Here is a 20,742-nt window from a genome sequence, read left to right as displayed (position 1 = left end):
AACGTCTTATTCCAAAGCTCCCCTCTGTGGGACAGGAAGGCAGATCCGTCCTTGTTGACAGGGGTAGGGGTATGTTGACATATCCTCTGAGTAAAAGGGGCCAAGACCCACATCAGAACCTTGTCAGATTGCTACCGGTGATTTAATACAGCGGGAAAAAATGGGGTCAGTGATCAGAACTAATGCTCCTACTCTTTATTTTCTTACACCTTTTGCAAAATTATGTCAATAATAGTTTTCTGTTTTATTTCTGGTCACTTACCTATACAACCACGAGGGTTGTCTGTAACCAAATTCCAGTAGAGAGGTTTACACCTGTTGCACAGGGTTCCCTCTACGTGTGGTAGGCAGTGGCAGGAGCCCTGAAACAACAGATAAGGAATCAAAAGATTGTTGAGACGGGCAGCTACTGTTGAAAGCAAAGTTATATTTGTTTACAGTCAGATAAATTGAAATCAGTCAAAAGAGACTGTATATTGTACTATAGTGCAAGTTTTCTGAATGACTGTAAATTGGCAGCTTTTCTTTCTTTCTTTCTTTAAAACATATGCCAAAATAAAAGGAACGTAGTGGCCTTCCAGAAACAGTGAATTAGCGGAGCATTACTTCATGTTGTTGTTTTTTCTTCCCCTTCAAAATGGAAGGAAGTCTCTTTTCCTTTTTTTTAATTACATTTACATTTCAGGGGATTTTTTGCAGCAAAGCTCTGTTATCAGTTATAGGGCTGTTAGTCCATGTACATCAACACCCAAAGTGACAGTGCTGGATTTAGATTGTAACCACTTCTGTTACCAAGGCTAATAAAAACTTGATCAAGGTTGGACTGTGATAGAAAATTAAAGTTTATTGAGAGTGGCATACCGTTTGAGGATCAGTGAACTCAGTTCCTGCCACATTGCACTGACTAATGGAGGCTGGAAGGACAAAATTAGTACAGAATGAAAAATACATATGTAAATCAAGAAGTTACATGGTTAATTTCTGCAGTGCTCTATTAAATATAGCTGAAAGAAACGTGAAAGAACTTTAAATCTTAAAAAAACTTCAAAGAGGACATTGCCTATCCCTACCAAACTGCACTGCTACATTAAATATTTTTTGCTTAAATGATGAATGATGTTTCTGCCTTAGTCCAAAAATGACTGCATTTATGAGTATGATGGTCCAATGTGTTTACCCGAGCACTGGGGGAACGTGAGTCCAGAGGCACAGCGGTCACACTGCTGGCCCACTACCCCTGACAGACACAGGCACTGACCCGACAGTGGGTTGCATATGTTTCCATGTGAGCCTTCAGGTGAACATCGGCAGGCTGTTGACATGAAACAAGTTGACAGAGAACTTAAATGCAAGCCTTTAATGTGATCATTAGGTTTAGGTGAATGTGATGTGAAAATAGTTTTAAAATGACTCCTGTTTTTTTTTTTTCCTTTAGTGATTCCCAGTTGTCTATTTGTCTACTCTCCTAAATATAATTCCCTAGAAGGAATAAGTTCATATATATATATATATATATATATATATATATATATATATATATATATATATCTCATGTTTCAGCCTGCTGTGAAATGTTGTGTCACACAGATTACATAACATAAATCAATGTGGATGTCAGTGAAGGGTTTTAGGGGGCACTGTGGGAGAATGAGGATGTTTGCTCCACAGAGTCATGAGAAGAGGCCACAGTAAGTCCAGTAAAACCAGCATCAACATTTTTTCCACCAGCACTCAGATCAGTAGAGGTCACATGCACCCAGTTGGTTTATCTATCATAATTACACTGGTGAAGTAAAGGGATCAGACCGACTCACCAGCACAGTCTGGGTATCCATAGTAGCCTGGTGCACATTCATCACACTCCTGCCCCCCATAGTTGGGCAGGCAAATACACCGACGACTTGGACCGCAGACACTGTCAGCCACACCAGCCCCATCACAGAGACACGCTGGAGGAAGAGAAAAAGGATGTCAGCTGATGTTTTGCCATTTTGCATGGCATTTCAAACACAGTTCATTTTATTGTTATAGCACTGCAGATTTCCTAAAAATCTATGTAAAAAAAAATAAAAACTTGGTGAACGTTATTTTAGATAACTCTTGATAAAACTATATAAGATGACCATAGAACAATAAATATTCTGTTGGTTTGGGCTTCTCAGGCAGGTCATTTTAGAGCCTGGAGGTTCGAGTGTCAAAGGTCCTCAGCTCATACTTTATAATGTTCAAAAAATTGCCCTGCTTGAAGTTGACTTACTCCAGAAACCAGTACAAGCAGGTTCATGCAGACAAAAAGACACCTTTGAGTAACAATAAAGTACAGACTTGCTGACAAAAGAGTTCAAATTCTTTGCACACCAGCTCCTACTGTGTAACTTTCTTCACTTAGTCCAAAAAATTAGTACTAGCTACACTGTCATGTGGAAACATGTCAACACTGACTTCCCTGGTTTTCTGCCTTTGTTTATGTCTACATTATAACAGCTTGTGGTTAGTTCTTTCAAAATAAAATTCATGTTTCATAATCAGTGTAACAAGTAACATTGATGAGGTTGTGTTTTTACAGTCTGTGCAGGTGAAAGCTCATTGGCATGGTGATTCTTTCTCACCCTGGCAGTTTGGGAAGGAGTGGTATCCAGGTCGACAGCGGTCGCATCGCTCCCCCTCCACACCCGGACGGCACAGGCAGCGCCCTGAAGCATCACACACCCCATACACTGTCCCTCTGTAGTCACATACACACTCTGTACACAAGCACATTAGAAATGTTATTTTGACAGTGAAAGTAAACAAATTATATCCTAATTATACAAATTCAAATGATTCATCCCGTTGAATCCTGAAACCTGCTTATAAATGAGCTGGATCTCTTTCTTTGGTCCAGCTCTGGTGGTACAGTTGAACTTTTCTCATAATGTGGCACACAGTGGTACAGCTACACTGGTGCCCACGTCTTGCCAAGCCACACCTGGTATTGGTATGTGAATAGACTTGGCACAAATACAGGACAGCCACCAGAGAGACTGCCAGTTTTCTTTGTCCCTAAGCAGCTCCCTAACATTAAAATCAGCTTTTCAAAGGTTGCTGATGAAAGTCCTTCGAAGTCAGCTCACAGGATGAAAAATTAGTTCCTGAACAGACAAGTTTGCGGAAAACTTACATTGTGTGTCTAGATTCTCTGACAAATGATAAGACAGAAAAATCCAAGGGGTAAGGTCATTGTTTTATTAGAAATGCCATTGTACTAATAATGGGTTTCCCAGCTTAGAGGAAACCAGAAATGGGAATTTAGCAGGGGGGGGCATAACTAATAATAGACTGTTTAGATCTCACTGAAAAGTCCCGAATGACACTATCATGAGAGGAAAGAGACCACTTGAACTAAAATACCCACTGATGGTCATCATAATTTAAGACCATCTGACTGTTATGCTCAACAATTGCTAGAGATCTGCTGTCACTGAGCAGAGGATTTACTCATTCTGACAATATATTATACCAGTATTTTAACTATTCCATTAAACCCAACCATCATATTCTGCCAGTTCCGGTTCATAAGGCCTGACCTATATACACAATAAGCACTTTCTTGACTGACCCCTGCCACGTCCTTAACATTTAACTCTACAGAAAACCCAGTCAGACTCAGTGGTGCCTTAAATGGTGATGTAAAGTCCTTTTTAACAACCTGGGCCGGCTGGAAGTAAGTGTGACTGAGGTGACAACGTCTGCACTGTAAAAAATCTCTTCAAGAGGATACAGTATCAACAGTTTTTTAGATACAGGAAATGCAAATGAAAAGAAGCAATACAAGTAGTTAACAAAGCATAGCCCTGTAAACACTCTATAGTAGCACAACTTATCAGGTCTAATCACACTCACGCTGACAGTTTGGTGAGCCGAAATAACCTGGAGGGCAGGCGGTGGGCTCTATTCAGAGAAAGAATAAATGATGGAGAAAAAAAATTAGATAAGTTCAACAGTAACAGCGTTTTAAATTATTGTTTTAAAAACGCCTGTCAGGATAAACTGTGTTATGAGACAATACAAAATCGTGTTTACTGAACTTACCCACAAAAGGACCTGCAGGGGATTTGGTGGTCGCCGGGTATATGGGATATCCTGATTGCAAAGGAAAGGTACAAGGTTAAGATGTCCACTGATGGGAAAGTGTGATGAAGCAAAACTTAAAGTGTCATCTTTATTTAGAGAAGTGAGGAATTGCTTTTACTAAAAAAAGGAAATTAACATGAAAAAAACTAAAAACCAACAACAGACCCCAATGCAATTTGAGGCAAACATTATTGAGGAATAGTTTGAAATTTTGTGAAATATGCTTATTTACCTACTTGCCGAGAGATAAATGGGACAATTGATGCCGCTCTTCTGTATGTACATAAATACACATACATATATATATATATATATAGTTGTCTGTATGGTAAGTACACATCTGAAACCAGCAGCCAGTTAGCTTAGCTTAATATAAAGACTACAGGGGGAAACGGGGCTGAAGGAGGAGAAGGTGCTTTCCAGGACCTCTAAAGCTCACTAGTTAACTTGTTACATCTCGTTTGTTATATCCATAGAAAAACTGATGTGTAAGAGTGCAAGTGGAAGTGTAAAAACAAAGTTGTAATCTTACATGCGTTATGTGCCAGACTATTTCTTGGCTGGGAGCAGTAAACTTCCTGGATTCTCTGCAGGTTTTCTGGCAGCTACCAAATACTTATGGCAAGAAAGTGAATACTAGTATTTCCCAGAATGTCAAATTATTCCTTTAATGATGTTTGCCTCAAACTGCATTGAGGTCTGTACACTCACAGGTTTTGCTGCTAGCCTTACTTAGTCTAGTATGACCACTAGCTGGTGGCGGCTAGTGATAGCCAATGTTAGCAACCTTTAGGTAGTTATTGTTGTGTAACAGACATTGCTCATCCATTTTGCTAACTTTATGATTATTCTCTTCTTGTCCTGTTGTAACTAAGTAATTTATAATTACCCGTAATTGTGGTAAATGCTAACATACAACAAGCTGTAGAAATTTCATACAGTGATACAAAACAGCAGAGAAACATCTCCTGAACTCCAAACTGCCTCCTAATGACTGTGTCTACATGTTTAGACTAGTATGTCAGTGCAACAAGCTGGAGATAAGAGAACCACTTCTAATAATAACTTCTAGTAATAAATCTATTGCTCATAAAAGTCTGTAAATCCACAAATAATTTCAAGTTCATATGACATAAGAAACAGTACATCTGGGACAGATTACAGATCGGTTGCTTTTTATGTGTATAATGACCGTATAAAACTAAAATTAAAGTTTTAGATTATACCACAGGTTAAACAGTGTTTTACAGTAAAAAAAAAAAAATGTTAAATGTTTATTCAAAGTACACGAACACAGAAGTTTAATGCTGTAATGGGTTCAAGTTCTCTCTTTTATCCAAGATTCAAAACTTGCAAGGGTAAGACTAATTGCACCTTCCTTTTTGACACTGCCTTTACTGGCAGCGATCACAGATGTGATTAATGCTATATGACTGACAGTCCTTGCGCAACTAATTACATCTTTAGTACATTTACTCTTATTCATTCAGTTTCCCAACTGCCCCTCTAATTATCTAAAACCCTTTAAGTAAAATTTGTATCCAGAATTTGAAAAAATCTGACCAAAACAAAACTTACTAATGCACTGAGGGTAGTAATAGTATCCGTCAGCACATCGATCACAGTTTTCTCCAGCAAATTGTGGCTTGCAGATACACCTTCCAGACCCCATTTCACAGCCAGCTATAGTCCTTTCATCACACCTGCAGGCTGGTGTTGATCACATGTTTTTATGAAAAAATAATATAAATATACAAATATTACCACATATTAACAGCTGTGTCAGTGTAGACTAACATGTACATGTATACACATCAACAGAGCACATAATTACTGTTTGTAAGGAAAAAAGACATTTACTGTAAATAACAAAATCTCAGTAACAGGTACACAAAGCTTTCAACCATCCATCATCTCAAAATAAGGGATGTCAAAAGCAAATAATGATTGCTGAATCTTTACTGTCTTTGATTTTGCAAAAACTAACACCTTCTGCTGCTCAACTCATTTAATTGAGTTTCTGGATTCTAAGGTTTACTTTTCCAAGCGCTCAGGGCAGCCAGTTTAATTCCACTATTTCCTAATGTCCAAACACAACTGGCAGCTATTTATATTGGGAGGAACAGCAATGGGCCATTAAAGTAATGTAAACAAGAGCAGAGCCCAGTTTAGCAATAATACAATTGGTGGTGCCAGTGGTTGTGCAAAGGTGCCATTTGTGTCTGTCTCAAACAAGAATATAACACTGTTTTGGCTTCACTTGTTAGTCATACATACTGTAGGTTAAATACCTACATGGTGAGACATTATTTAGTTCCTAAACTATCTGGTGCTGTATTCTAGAAATTTGACAGATGACAAGGTTCAACTCTAACAAGTAAAATGTATATAATATGCTTTTATTTCTTTTATTAAAGCACCAGAGGAAACTGAGGAAACTAAACATGTAGGCACAATATGCATTTTTGTTCCATATTCATGCTGATGAAGATTACCATAGCGACATCTACTCATCAACTCATACAGGTCTCTACACTTGAGGTCTCAGTGGGCATTTTACCACTTGTCTATGGTTTGTTCAAATTTCCTCTTATATGAAAAAAATGAAAACCGATCGCAGCACTCGCACTTTTCTAGAACTGAAGAATGAGCATTTCAGTGTCACAGTAGATCAAAGGGACAAACAGTGACTGAGGAAGTGAGAAAGGAAGTGACTCACGTATGCATCCACTGGGAGACTCAGGAGGTACTCCATAAGGTCTGTAGAAGCCTTCAAGGCATCGCTCACAGTTCACTCCAGCAGTGTTGTGCTAAAGAAGAACACAAAAATAATGTGTGAGCCATCACTCATACAAAACTGAGCTAGGTGAACATAGGTGCCCAAGAGGGAAAAAAAGCTGATCAAAAGAGTCTTCTTTTCACTGTACAGTAGAATCTCTAGATTCTTGCTGCACATCCATCTATTTGCATATTCGTTTAACCTGCATTTGACAGGACACAACACTTTACTATACTCTCTGCATCTATATCATATTCCAGAAGATACTTAACATAATACTCAACCCAACTTTATTTTGACAAAAGAAAATTACACAACATTAATTTGTTGGAGTGGTTAGAGGAATGTGTGGAAATGGAAAAAGTTTGTTTGGGCCTCATAAACCCATGTTGTACAAGTTACAGAGTAAATGGTGCGGCATGCAAAGCTCCAGAGAGAACACCATTAAGATATACACAGGCAACATGGATTTTGTCTTCTTTTTTTGCACCCGCTCAACCCCTACAACCCCACACATGCACACACAGGAATCAGTTTAGACTTGATATGCATTTCATACCTGGCAGTTGATGCACACTCCCCCTCCGTCGTACCTGCCGAAGGTGTCTAAACTTGCTCCCCTCTTTTCCACCTCTGGGTCGTAATAACAGTCAAATGCATGGGAGAAACACTGGCAGGCTGAGGAGGAAACCCCCGAGTCACACACACACACACAACACACAGACACACACACACACACACGCGGGCACGCGCACGCACACAGAGTTATTCTATATGCCTCATCAAATTACCCCTTACTCCCCTGTCTGTATTTAAGCACCTTAAGCTACTCAGTCTCCAAAAAACAGTTAGAAGTCTGCTTGTAACGTCTTAAGAGAAACTATAAAATCCAAACTACACAAGATGGCACATCTTCTTCCCTTATACCACCCCTGTGTCTCATTAATGTTTATGAATGGTTAGGGTGCATGAGTGCACTGACAGGATTACAAGGCTTCTTCATCTTTCTCTCTGCTTTTTTGGCTGCTACAAGGTTCTGCGTATTTCATGAAGGGAAAATTTGTCAGCAGTCCAAAGCAATTAGATTCTTGATGACATGGGGTCTGCTGGCTGACTGGATGGCTCGCTGATAAGCTGGCATGGGGGACTTTCTTTTAGACTGGTGCAGGCCTGCGGAGCCAGCTGACTAGCTGGCTAAGCAGACAAAAAGCAGTTATCCTGGAGTTAGTTGTGCACTGTGCTGTTCATCACACATACCATATGAGGAATGTGTTCTTAGCTCTACACTGAGGCTCTCTACAATACCATATCAGGGCATCCACAACGGGGCTTAAATATCAGAGGCTAGAGAACACTTCAGTCCACTCTTGGGGGGTCGTTAAGGTGAAAGAGCCAAGAGCACTGGGAGTAGCAGAATGTGGTTTTGTTTGCTCATTAAGTGAAGCATTGTACGTGTACACTTACGCTGACACTCGTTTGGGCTATTGACAGTTGCAGCACGCCATGGTTTCTGGTGAAAGCCTGGGCAGCAGTGGTCACATGACTCACCGCAAGTGTTGTGTTGGCACTCACACTGGAGTCTAAAGGAAGGGGATGAGACACCTGGATTTAGTGATGCTTAAATTCTCATTTCCATATGTTATTAGTAGCACAAGATCCCAGAACTTTCTTTAAACCTGAATTAATTGTTTTTCAATGGCTTAGCTGTAAATACAACACAACATTTACATATTATCACCTTATAAAGTCGTTGTTTGCAAACAGCTGCCTATTTTCACATGCAGCAGACACATTGCAACATCAGCATTAATTTGGAGTCACGTCTCATACAACCTGCTGAATGTAATCCAACATTCGCTTTACTTTTAGCTCTCTTTTGTTACATACAAACAAACATGAAGTAATTGTCCTTCCTCAGGAACAATTCACTATCACTCAGATCACTAGATTTGGAGGCATCTGTGTGGTCTTTGTCTTATCTCACTACGCAGCTATACACAGTGGAGCCCATTGTGCAGAAAAACTTCAGCTCTGTTAATGAATAAACAGATGAAATGGGTTTACTGGCTAAAGTCATACTTCAAAATCAAACTTTTGAAATGTTCATAAACAAACAGTTCAGGAAAATGAATGAGGAATGAATAATGCTTCAACCACAACTTTCCACATAAAAGTATTAGTGTCAGATATTTTTTAGCATTTAGCTCCTACAAAGTCTGATATCAACAGAGAAGCCTTGAGTTACAATAACAAAGCTTTTAAAGATGAATAGCATTTCTTACCTGTTTGGGTTGTCTGGCTTACGTCCCCCACCACACACCTGTGCATGGCCATGACAAACGCAGCGTCCACCGATGCTAATGTCTTTGATACTATAGTAGTACTGTCAACAAATAAAGAAAATGTTATCGTCATCACATTATTTGAAAGTAACAGCGGTGTTATCAGCAACTCAGCATCAACCACATCAGAACTAATGTCTGGCTTTGCTTGGCAGCAGAAGTGAGTCACGCATGTTGACAAGTACAAACTTAAACCATGACCCATGACCTAAGGCTAGCTTTATGGGGTGAACCAGTGCATTATTTAAAAAAAAGAAAGAATCAACAGCTGACATAACATCACTGATAAAGAAAAAGCATTAATAAGCTGCTTCTGACATGAAGCCTGAGGATACATTTCTGGAAATTGGCTTGCAAGAGACAACAGTTTCACTAAAGCTATGATGCAGGATATTTTAAGCCATTACTCAAACAGAGCATAAGAAACAGGCTTTAGCCTAATCACTCTGACACTACTGGTTCTTATTAACATATATTCTCCTGCTTTCAAAAGACGTGCCATATTCCGCACCTGCAGCCTATGGGAGCTCTCCAAACCAGTCTTGGCAATCTCTGTAAAATGAATTACCGTGACGACTGGACAGACAGATCTTTCATTAGGCCTTGACGAGGATGAATGTGTGAGCAGGAGAGAGCAGGCCAGTGTGTTTGTGTCAGCAAAAAGGAAGCTGGAGGGTAGGTGGTGCAGAGCTGTAAATTTGGCCTTGCCCAAATGGGAAACGAGTCTGCCAGCATGGCACCTTTTTGTGGGGTTGTGCAGTATGTGTCTCACCCTGCGTGTGACAGTGGGGTCTCTCTGGGTCTTGGAGATGAGGTGGCCCAGCAGGGTGCTGGTGCGGAGGAATCGTAGGCGGATGTTGGTGGCCTTTGTGAAATCTCGCAGCACTGGTGAGTAGGTGAAGTTTTTGGACCCTGGCCGACCATTGACCAAAGACACCACAATCTGGATAAAATAGCATTAATTTCACACAGATGTCTTTTTTTTTTTAGGGGGGGGTTACCTAATAAAACGTACCAATTTTGGTTTGGTTTTAAACTAGTTAATGTGATATATTACCTCTCCATTCTCCAAAGGCACAATCCGTGAGTACTCTGTGGTGCAGATCTGGTCATCATCATTTAATAGACGAGCATTGGGCCGCTTTCCAAATCTTTCAATACACTCGTGCTTTGAATCTGCCAAAGAAAAAAAAATGTTTTTTAATTATCTTGTTAGCCTTTTCCCATTAATTTTTCATTTTAAAGTAATGACAGTTATATCAAATGGATAACTTTTTTAAAGTTACGTTCTATCCCAAATTAATACCACACACCTATACTTAGTTGATGAAACACTGACAACTATTGCGATCAAGTGCTTATGTGGAGCTCAGACATCTGATATTTAAGAGTTAGCTGCCGAAAGGTCTTGAATTCATTAACCATAAATAAATAAATGGATAAATGTGAATGTATATATGAGAACATGTATAGTAATCTTACTTGCAAGAGGGTGCTTATTGTGTTTCTATTTATTGGACAAGGGGTGACATTTATTGGAACCCCATTATTGAGTTCTTTGTGAACGAGGAATCAAATCCTTCAAAAGCAAAACTTAAAGCTAAATGAATGTACAAAGAGATCTGTTTAAGAAGTGGAGTCTGGGCTGAACTCGTGAACTTGGGCAATCTGTGTGCACAGGCACCTCCCGGATATTAGACATTTTAACTCAGATATGCCAACTCAGCAAATCTAGAGTGTTTGTTCAGGTATGTAGTTCAGGTAATTGGGAAGTAGTATGACATTACAAGCCTAATAATTAGGTTTCAGAATGTCTGCGTGTTACCACTAGCCACTTTCCATATAAAATCTACCCCAAAATTAAGTCTTAAGCCTAACATTTTTCCTGGAGTTCATTCAAAATTAGAATATTCTATTGGTTTTAATTTTCCCTGGCTTGTTTCATACACCACAAACACATGCACACACAGACTCACACGCACGCACGAACGCATGCACACGCGTAGACACACACACACACACACACACACACACACACACACACACACACACACACTTCCTGTCTGTTTTAAGCAGGCTGATCTGTGAGCCAGGATTAAATGTGTGCCAGTAAACAACTTTTAATACATCGTCACATAGGGCCATTTTCACAGCAGACATTTTGACTTGTCATAGCAGGAAAGGCACAGGTGTAATTAATAATGATAATAACGGCTGCATTCCATGTGGCTGCACCAGTTCCAGGGCTCCAGTACTGTACATGCTGAATTGCTAGCATAGTTTAGGGGGACACATAAAGGGATCCAAGCCGCTGTTAACATTATTAATTACAGCTGTGCAGGCAGTCAAAATGTCTGCCATGAAAAAGGCCTGTTGTAAATGAGTGTGATGATTTCAACAAAAGCAGGTAATTATGATTTAACAACTGCTCATTACTAAATACTTAATAATTCTATGTTTTTGTGATTTTGACAGGATTTTAGTGATGATTGGTTGCTGCTGTTGTGTTTTTGAACTGGTCTCTTTCTATTTATTCCAAACACACCACTGTTGCATCTGAAGAGAAAGTCTGCTACCAGGTGCTATGAGCAGAAAGTATAAAAGCTTTTGTCAGCTGGGGATGAGTTAAATCACTGTTGTGTTTTACAGTCAACCACTGAGAATAGCAGACATTTATTTCCAAGAATAATGTACAGATTTATACTTAAAAATTACAAACACACATTCCTGATTTACCAGATTAACTTTCAAATCACAGACAGTTGGAGGACTGGGAGGTTATATGTGCTTGAATTTTCTTGCCCATAATCTGACCAACAACTCCAGTGGCAAGAAAATTCATTCATGATATTTCAACATTTGATTCAGAGCACAAGTAATTAGTGGGTGTGCAGGAAGTGTTGTTTTGTTTTGTTTTTTAGAATACCATAAAAACTAAAGCATTGCAAAATAAAAATACCACATGGGAACTTACGTGCAAAATACTGCCAAGGAGTGAAGGTTCTCCCGTTGTCCAAAGATCGCTCTAGCACCCACAGGTCAGGACGAGGTGAGTTAGCAAACTTGATGAGGACATATGCCACATGGAAGAGCTAAAAAGCAGAACACAAAGAGCAGGCTGAACAAAGGGCAGTCACTGCTCTGAAAGGATTTTGGCAAAATGTTGTAGTTTCCTGTGCTCTACTTGCTCTATCAAGTAAGGCCTCAATTTTGGCAGGCAACTCTGACAATGCTCTCATTTCCTTTCTTGTGAAAGTCAAGTCACAGCTTGGATGTATATCTGCAAATGATTGGCACACAACTTATAGCTTTAATGGGGACTTAGCCATTGCACTAAATTAAGATCAAAGCTTCATGTTTTGAGCTTTTTTTAAATTCTTGCTGCTTGACTTCAGCAGTATCAGTGTGAACATACAGTAAAATAAAAAAAATTCACCAGCATTTGTCAGCAATAAAAGTGGTGCAGGTGCAGCCAGTTTACTGAAAAGAGATCAGCTAAGCCAACATGATCCATGCCTGTTCTCTGAACTCTCTATCTCCACCTTCCCTCAGAATATACAGGCAATACAAGGGCAGAAAATCGTGTAACGATTGTTTCTGTCAACACAGAGCTTTCTGTCAGGCTCATGACGCTCAGAGCAGTCCATTTTCTTTGCAGTTCATCAACATCCTCATCAAGCCCTAAAAGCGGATGACTTCAGCTTGATTGAACATTGTATAATGGAAAGGTAATTTGTGATAGTCAAAGATCTCGTTCTGGTCTGGCGTGGACTTGGAATTTAACCCCTGTGACACCAACCTCCATGTGACACCTTCAGTGTCAACAAAAGGCCTCACCTACACCTGACCACCACACCCTGTCTTATTTTTGCGAGGCTGAAACACAGTTTATCTTTGTGCAATTTCAATGCTGGTGTGGATCCTAAAGCAAGATTTGAAATATTTCAAAAACAAGGTACTGAAGGAATATTTGCTAAACTTGTGGTACCCGCCCTCAGAGTTGAAGGGTTGCGTGGAAACTTTACTTAAATTATTGTGTGCTATTTAAATTAAATATATTTCTATTGACTGTGTTCTCTTTGAGAAGGACGAGGGCAGGCCCACACTCGTCTAGCATCCCTCACCACCTTGATGAAAACCCCAGCGGGCATTTGAAACATTCAGGTTTCTGTCTCGCTTTACATGAGGCAGGGAGCTATGCTAACATATCAAGGCAGTAGTACATGGTAAAACCTCTGCTGTGGAGTCATGGACTGTGTTAAGAAAAATCCACAATTAACTTGATGGATTGCTCCCCCCATCCCTGAGAAGTAATGGCCTCAATTTCAAGTAGTTCTTGGGTTGAAGGATTGTGAGAGAGTTCAGAGGTCAGCTAGGGAACTGTCTGGCCTTGTTCTCCTAAAACTGTCAAAATTCCCTAATAACAAACAGTAAAATCATTAGGTTTGAAATCAGAAATAGTCTTTGACTCGACTGTCCTTTAATCACTTTTACTGCTGAGCAAAACAGTCAGTCTATGGGTAAATAAAAGTGCTTAGAACGTCTCCTACTGACCTCAACTTTGAACGGGGTGTGTCTTGAAATTAATCAGAGAACACTTCCACCCACATGGAACAGGATGCTCAAAGAACAAAAAAAGATGAATGGCATACACAAACAAGACGTGGGCTAAAAACAGAAGCAAGGACTTTGCAGTGGGGCTGCTTACTATCAATTTGCTGTTCCTGCTGGAGACCAGGAGGAAGTTTAGTTCACATGGGTTGTGATGACGTTAAGGGAGGGCCAGGGGAAGGGAGGCAGGAGGGTTTGATTTGGGGGGGGTGTAGAGACGTGCTGGTTGGCATGCGTACCCTTCTCAAATTCCAAACATAGCGTCACATTCCCCTTCCCTCCTAATGCCCCCAAAGCAGAGCATGCCATTGCTTTCAGGAACCTGTCACTGACAGCAAAGCGCAGCAGTGAAAATCTTCTCCGCCACTTGTCATGGACACAGATAGAGGTGGTAACTACAGGACAGTTTCCACAGTTTTTGAGGAATAACAATGTCCTTTATTACCCATGAAAAAAATGTTTCTGCTCTGATTCTTGTACAGTTTGCATTAGTTTAGCTTTTGTTCACGGCCTTGTCAAATGTGAAAGATAATACCACAACAGTATTAACTGTGGAGGCTGCATGCCATTCAACTTACAGGCTCTAGCGCACATATATATATATTTTTTGTTTAAGTTTTACTTAAGCACCTATTGAACAGATGAATAGAGCTGGTTATTGATATACGGGTGATATTACAATGATAAAGAATCTGACAAAAGCATCTGACACCAACCTTAATGGACACTTCTGTCAGTACTAACAACGTACTGATGTTCAGTGAGGGTCTACTGGTGAAGAACCAATAACTGTATTGTTCAGTGTGTTGTCTACTGTACTTATTCAGTAAATCATTGAAGAGCTCTTTCTGAAATTAAATAATTGAAAAGCATTACTTAAAAAAAAAACTTTCGGTCCGGCATCACGGGCTCGTAGATGCACACACAAAGCACCACTGCTGAAAAAATTCTGCAAGAAACACTGCTTGGGCATCCAACTTTAGTCAAAAATTCTCATCTAGCCTAAATGTGGTAATGTCATTCACTGTAGTATTAAATACTGACTTGATGCCAGTAACTGAGTGAATCCTCCAGAAACAGACCCAGTCAGAAACAGACAGCATGATCTTGGATGAAAGGGCCTGTCCTGGCATGGCTTTGCTTAATTTCAGGCCTGTCTCTCCAACTGTGTCCTGCCAGTCTAAACACACACTCTTGAAATATGTCCAGCTCCTACGTAGTGTTTGGAGGGAGCATGAAATATCGTGATGGCATGCTAAGCACACCAGCAGAGGATTCCAGTTGTAGAAAGACATGAAACAGATTGACAAGCTTGTGGCAAAAACACTTGGAATAACACCTGAGCAGAGCTATCCTCTGCCCCTCCCTGCATCTGCAGCTTCAGGCTTAAGACAAAGGTGTCATGCCAGGAGGTTTAGTGTAGCAGGCTGTGGGTGGGTGTCAAAAAGGTCAGGGGTTGAGCTGTGACAGGTATGAACTGTTTGACACCTACCCCATTTGCCTTCTACCCCCTTCTCAAATTCCTGACCTTGACCCCCTACATTAGTGTCACATATACAAGGTATACAGTATCCAGATCTCCTCTAACCTTCTAATTAGCACAACAAGGCAACAGAGCTAACCAAGTCCCTCATGACCAAACACAATTTTAACAGCAACATATTAACATTTTTTCCTTTTGTTAATACACTTGTAGCAACATGTAAACATATTTCGACAAACACACAGTCATACCATTGCCTTTCATGCCCAAAGTGTGTTTTTGTGTGTATTATCAAGTCTAGATTATTGACCCCTGACAGTTAATTCCTAGTTTTTGCGTGATGGTTAAAGCATGATAGATGTGCACCCTTGAGTGTGAACTGCAGCAGCACTGCTGCCTCTACTCAGAAGTCCTGTTCTCTAACTTCACACATGCCTGCGCTTCACGTAATAAAGCCATGGAGCAGTGTTTCACCCTCACAGAAAAATCAAAGATCTAAAAAAAAGGGCTGATTGCGTGACCCTTTGCCAGTTACTCCCATTGCAGTGCCTGCCACGTGGATCTCTTCAATTATAATCTCTTTGTGTTGATCAAATGAAGTGTACTGTAAAGTGAACTGGTTAGGAATTTCTCACAGCCTTCTCAATCATAAATTGTATGATTGTATCATGAATCTGCAACAACTACTGTTCCTTTATTTCTTAATCAACACATTTGATATTTTAATGTTATTGTATTGCACTAATAACAGGTACTGTACTGTGTGCTACCATGTGAAGATTAAATGTGTAGACAAAGTACATAACTAATCTAATACCTAATCTTATCTATGTCAAACAGGCATGAGATGCAAGCTAGAAATCTAAGACAAATTGCAACCAAAGGGCACTGCAGAGCCAAGGGCACTACATCTACAGTGAGATCAGAGTCCTGACAGATAGAAGCCATCTATGTGAGAGTCTGATGTGAGATCAGAAGAATGCAATTCAAAGGAGAGGAGGCATCACCTTCTGATGGAGAGGATCAGCCCTGCTAGGCAGAGCATGCTGCAGCCCAGTGGGGTGGAACAGTTGCCCTCCAGTTTGTAACAATGCAACCTACAACTGTTTGTCTGTGTGCGACAGGTGGGCGGTGGAAGGGGAGAGGGGTAGTCTGGTATATTTTTCTCTGTCTCCATGACAGAATTAGTTATATGGTAACAAAGAACAGTTGGCTAAAAGTCACAACAGAATTGTAGTTGTAACAGAAAACATACAGCAAGTTACTACTTGTTAGCAATGTTCTAATTGTAAAAGCCTAAGGTATAGCTACTCAAGAACTGTCGGTGTGTTTTTCTGCATTGACTACAGTATGTTTGTCTCTTTATGAAATGTCAATATTAAACCGTTACAAAGAAGCCGTGCAAAGTTCAAATTAGGCAACAAAATTCATGTATTTTTAAATTAGTGCATTTGGTTGATTCGTACATAAAAGGAGGCCTTGGAATTGATAACAGAGTGAGAAATTTTGTATTTTACAATTATTATTCTTTAGAGTTTGAGTAAGTTCAACAGTCTCCCTCAATTAAATTATAAATCATCATTGCAACTGACTGCAAAACAAAGAAACTCCTATTTACTCAAATAAATTGAAGTGTGAGTACAAAGCAATGATGCAAGAATGACAATAATTTAGTACAATATAAATTATTGTATTATTTCACTATCAAAATGATGCATTGTTTGTTCCCATATCTATCAATGGCCTCAGTTGAAAGTTGGCTAATGGTTGTACTGCTATTCATGAAACAGCCCTATCAAATAGGTTTGGGAAAACTCCTGCTCTCTAACATTTCTCATTCCATCATTGCCTGTGTCAGTAAATCTGTGACCACTAATTAGCGTTTCCATGTACGAATTATTGACAAAGGCCTTGAAAAGGTGAAAAGATCCCACATTAACCCCTACAAGCTTTTCCAGATTGGAGCTCCAGATTTAGGAGGATGGGATGCAATCGCCGAGCCAGACAGCTACTGCTAACTAGCACAAGGTGGCTGTTAGTGAAGCTGTAAATATCGGCTAGGTTGGCCTGGCGCCTTAGGCAGCCTGGCTAAAGACCGGCACTTACTTCACCTCTATCGTCACCACAGCAAAAGAGACACGTCTAACAGCCATTCTTGTCTCTAGGGTCAGACTGTGCCGAATGCACTGTATGAACAAATCTTTATTAACAAGCTTATCTACATAAGTTTATATATATATGAAGATTTGCACAAGCAATTTACTTAATTCTTGGGGGGGGTTTTTTTTTTTTTTTTTGGATTAGATATCCAAACACACAACACCTCAATTAGGATTGTAGGATCTACATATTCACTATCCACCTTTTGCATGATTTAAAAGGATGAAGTACAACCATGCACACTGAATCTATACCCACAAGATCATCCATCCATGCATGCAAGCATCATACTTGGTTGTATCTGCATGTCTATTCAGTATATGCTGATGTCAGGGGAAAATGGAATGTTTTCAGTAAAGGCATGTGTATTTCTGCGTGTGTCTAAGTATTTTCTCACCACCAAATTACACCACCTCTCCATTTCTATCAATTTATCCAGTGAAAACAAAGGCCAGGTCACTTTCAGCAGGGCTTATAAAGAACTAAACCTCTGTGAGAGTCTCAGAGCACAGAAAGGATGTCACACAATACCGCCTAGAAGGATTCTAATACAAAAGGGGGCGACGGCTGCAAATAAAACATTCAAACCAACTTCAGTGGGAGGTGGACCACTGAAAGAGGGGATTAGGTTCCAGGGGAATGTCTTTAAAATTGAGTTCTTGGAAGCTTTGTCTGTTGACGACTGCAAAACTGAGCAGAGCCAAAGCCACTGCACTAACCTAAACCAGATCATTTCTGACTTCAAACTTTAGCATTCAAAGCCCAGAATCTTGCACTTACCCATGCAATGATACCCAACATCATAGCCTGCTGAGTAAATAAACCTATAAATCATAGATAAACAACAAGATGTTCTGCAATCAGAGTCCATTTAAAGCCACAAAACCACCCCACAAAGCTTCAGCATCAACACAATAAACACCTGCCATCCACAGAAATAATCCACAGCCTTAACTTTCACATAAAAATGCCAGTTAAGTCCACTGAACATAAATCCAACGACTAATCAGAACTGCATTTAAAGCAATAATGTCTGATGTTCATTCGGTGCCTGACACCCACCGATCAGAAGCAGCTCAGTCTCATCAGATGAGATACAGACAGCAATAAGCTGTGGCATGTTTGCCTCACATGGTCTACTCTGGGCTCACTCAGGCAGATAAGCACATGTGGTCAGGGGTCCTAAAATACATTCCCCAGAAAAAAAGGAGTGACTGACAGTCTGATACATGGTGTAAATATTTACCAGAACAATGGCTTGCCTACTGTGTCCTGTAAATAGTTTAACAAGGGCAAAAGTTCCTGGAAAAGTAGCCAGTATTTTGGTGGAGACATATGTGGCATAAATTTATAGTGGGATCGATGAGAGTTTTACTGGTTCTAGACAGATTAATGCATTTAGCTAAACAAAATGGCCAAGAGATATTCATATGCAATGCAAAAGTTGTATTAGTGAAAATAGAATGAGATTTGATCTGGGCTCCCATAAATATCTAATTACAGTCAAATTTGGTCATTTTGGGACAATTACGGTAAAAGTAAACTAGCCTATTTATGGCCAAATGGGTTTTATTTGTCATACAGGAGCCAACAGAAGGTCACTTCATCATGGGTCGCGGGTCAAAAGCCAAGAAGTCACGAAAACAGGGAGTAGCTAGCCCACTCACATTGGCCTGTCTGAGACAGAGGGCTTACCCACAGGAGATTTTGAGCTGGAGGCAATATAGAAAGTGATCATGTCAAAGGAAGAACTCAGCCTTAGGACTGGTTGAAGAAAGTGCCACTGAGATTTGAAGATATGCTGCTTGAATGAAAACAAGACTAAGGCTGCAGTCGAAAAGTCAAAAAAATGTCCTTTCCTAACCACTTTTCCTTGACCTTGATGGAAAATGTCATGAGGTCAAGGAAAAATGTGAAGGAGAATTCATAATGACTTAGAAAAAGACAACCCTGGTGCTAAGAGAATCCAACTGCATTACACTAGACTACGTAATTATGCAACGGTGCATGTTACTGACGTAGTTCGCTTTAAGGAAATGTGGAAAGGCATTATCTCCTTTCCTTTCGAAAAGGATGTCCATGTGTACCCTACGCTACAGGAGATAAGAAAGGAAGCATTGAAGCAGCTTTCCTTTAGCATTTGGGGAATTTGACCGGCTATTATCATGGCCGCCACCTAGATACTTCCAGGTCATTTCACTCAGTTAGGAACCTTCCTAAGCAAAAAAGCCTATTCGACAGCAACCTAAGAGTCTACGACCCTGCTAGGGGCTCTATGAAGTTGTACTTGGGCACAGCAGTGCTTTGAGGCAAATCCGTATAGAAGCACGTCAACATGCTCACAATGACAAGGCACAATGACACACTGTTTAGCAGGTATACTGTTTACCATGTTTACCATCTTAGTATAGCTTGTTAGCACACTAACATCTGCTAATTATTACTAAAAACAAAAAAGATGAGAATGACGTCAGCTTTTAGTCATAAACAAAAGTAATGGACAAACGAGACCTTTGACCTGAGAACAGTATATTATGAATAGTCAGGGGATCATCAAAGTCATTACAAGTCATTTTGAGCCAGTCATAAATTTCTATACCAAACATTTATGGCAATCCCTCCAATAGCATTCAAGACTTTTATCTAAAACTCAAAAATGTCAACCTAATGGCGGTGCTACAGGTAAAGTAATGGGATCACCAAAGTCAGTACGATTTTTTGTTTAAGGACCATGAATGTCAGTAGGAAATTTTGTGGCAATCCATCCAACAGTCTTTGAGATGGTTCAGACCAAAGTGGTGGACCAACAGAGTTTCAGAGACTAAAAGTTGAATTCACTTTTAGTCAGATTAGTCTAGCTTTAACTGAGGCAGACATTGCTTCAAACAATCCTCTTTACAGAAAAACCGGAACCAGCTCTGTCAAAAAAAAGCCCCTCTCTTTGAACCTAATCATTTTAACATAAACATCAACTGTGCCATTATCTAATACATCTACTGAGAGCTATGTAGACAACAGCAGAACAGCCACCTGCGTTGGTCTTAAAAGAAACCACAGGACCCATTCAGCTAAGTCTAGCCCACATATTTCATTGAACACATCATTTATTCTGTGGATTTAAAAAAAAAAATCTACATAGCTATTTAAGCTTCATATTGAACAGTCAAAAAAATCTGACAGCTCTAGTGTACTGGAAAGTGTTGCATTTGTAGGGTGGGGGAGAGCAATAAAACACTTATTTCAACTCAGAAAGA

General features: G+C 39.9%; 1 protein-coding gene across 2 annotated transcripts in view; it reads right to left on the bottom strand.

The window, feature by feature from the left end:
* LOC120798860 (laminin subunit alpha-3-like) overlaps positions 1–20,742 on the bottom strand; it is a 54,303-nt gene that overhangs the window by 30,953 nt on the left and 2,608 nt on the right. For both annotated transcript variants that reach the window (XM_040143628.1, XM_040143630.1), the window contains exons 3-17: positions 12,209–12,326; positions 10,292–10,410; positions 10,007–10,177; positions 9,175–9,275; positions 8,357–8,472; positions 7,452–7,570; positions 6,833–6,923; positions 5,692–5,823; positions 4,072–4,122; positions 3,883–3,930; positions 2,610–2,744; positions 1,815–1,949; positions 1,178–1,312; positions 862–914; positions 263–362 (exon numbers count right to left, since the gene is read on the bottom strand). In XM_040143628.1, coding sequence (XP_039999562.1) covers positions 263–362; positions 862–914; positions 1,178–1,312; positions 1,815–1,949; positions 2,610–2,744; positions 3,883–3,930; positions 4,072–4,122; positions 5,692–5,823; positions 6,833–6,923; positions 7,452–7,570; positions 8,357–8,472; positions 9,175–9,275; positions 10,007–10,177; positions 10,292–10,410; positions 12,209–12,326 — 1,624 coding nt within the window. The remainder of the gene's footprint in view (positions 1–262; positions 363–861; positions 915–1,177; positions 1,313–1,814; positions 1,950–2,609; positions 2,745–3,882; positions 3,931–4,071; positions 4,123–5,691; positions 5,824–6,832; positions 6,924–7,451; positions 7,571–8,356; positions 8,473–9,174; positions 9,276–10,006; positions 10,178–10,291; positions 10,411–12,208; positions 12,327–20,742) is intronic.

This window comes from Xiphias gladius, chromosome 14 (assembly GCF_016859285.1).
Source record: "Xiphias gladius isolate SHS-SW01 ecotype Sanya breed wild chromosome 14, ASM1685928v1, whole genome shotgun sequence".
NCBI classification, from domain to species: domain Eukaryota; kingdom Metazoa; phylum Chordata; class Actinopteri; order Istiophoriformes; family Xiphiidae; genus Xiphias; species Xiphias gladius.
This window is presented reverse-complemented; position numbering and strand designations above follow the sequence as displayed.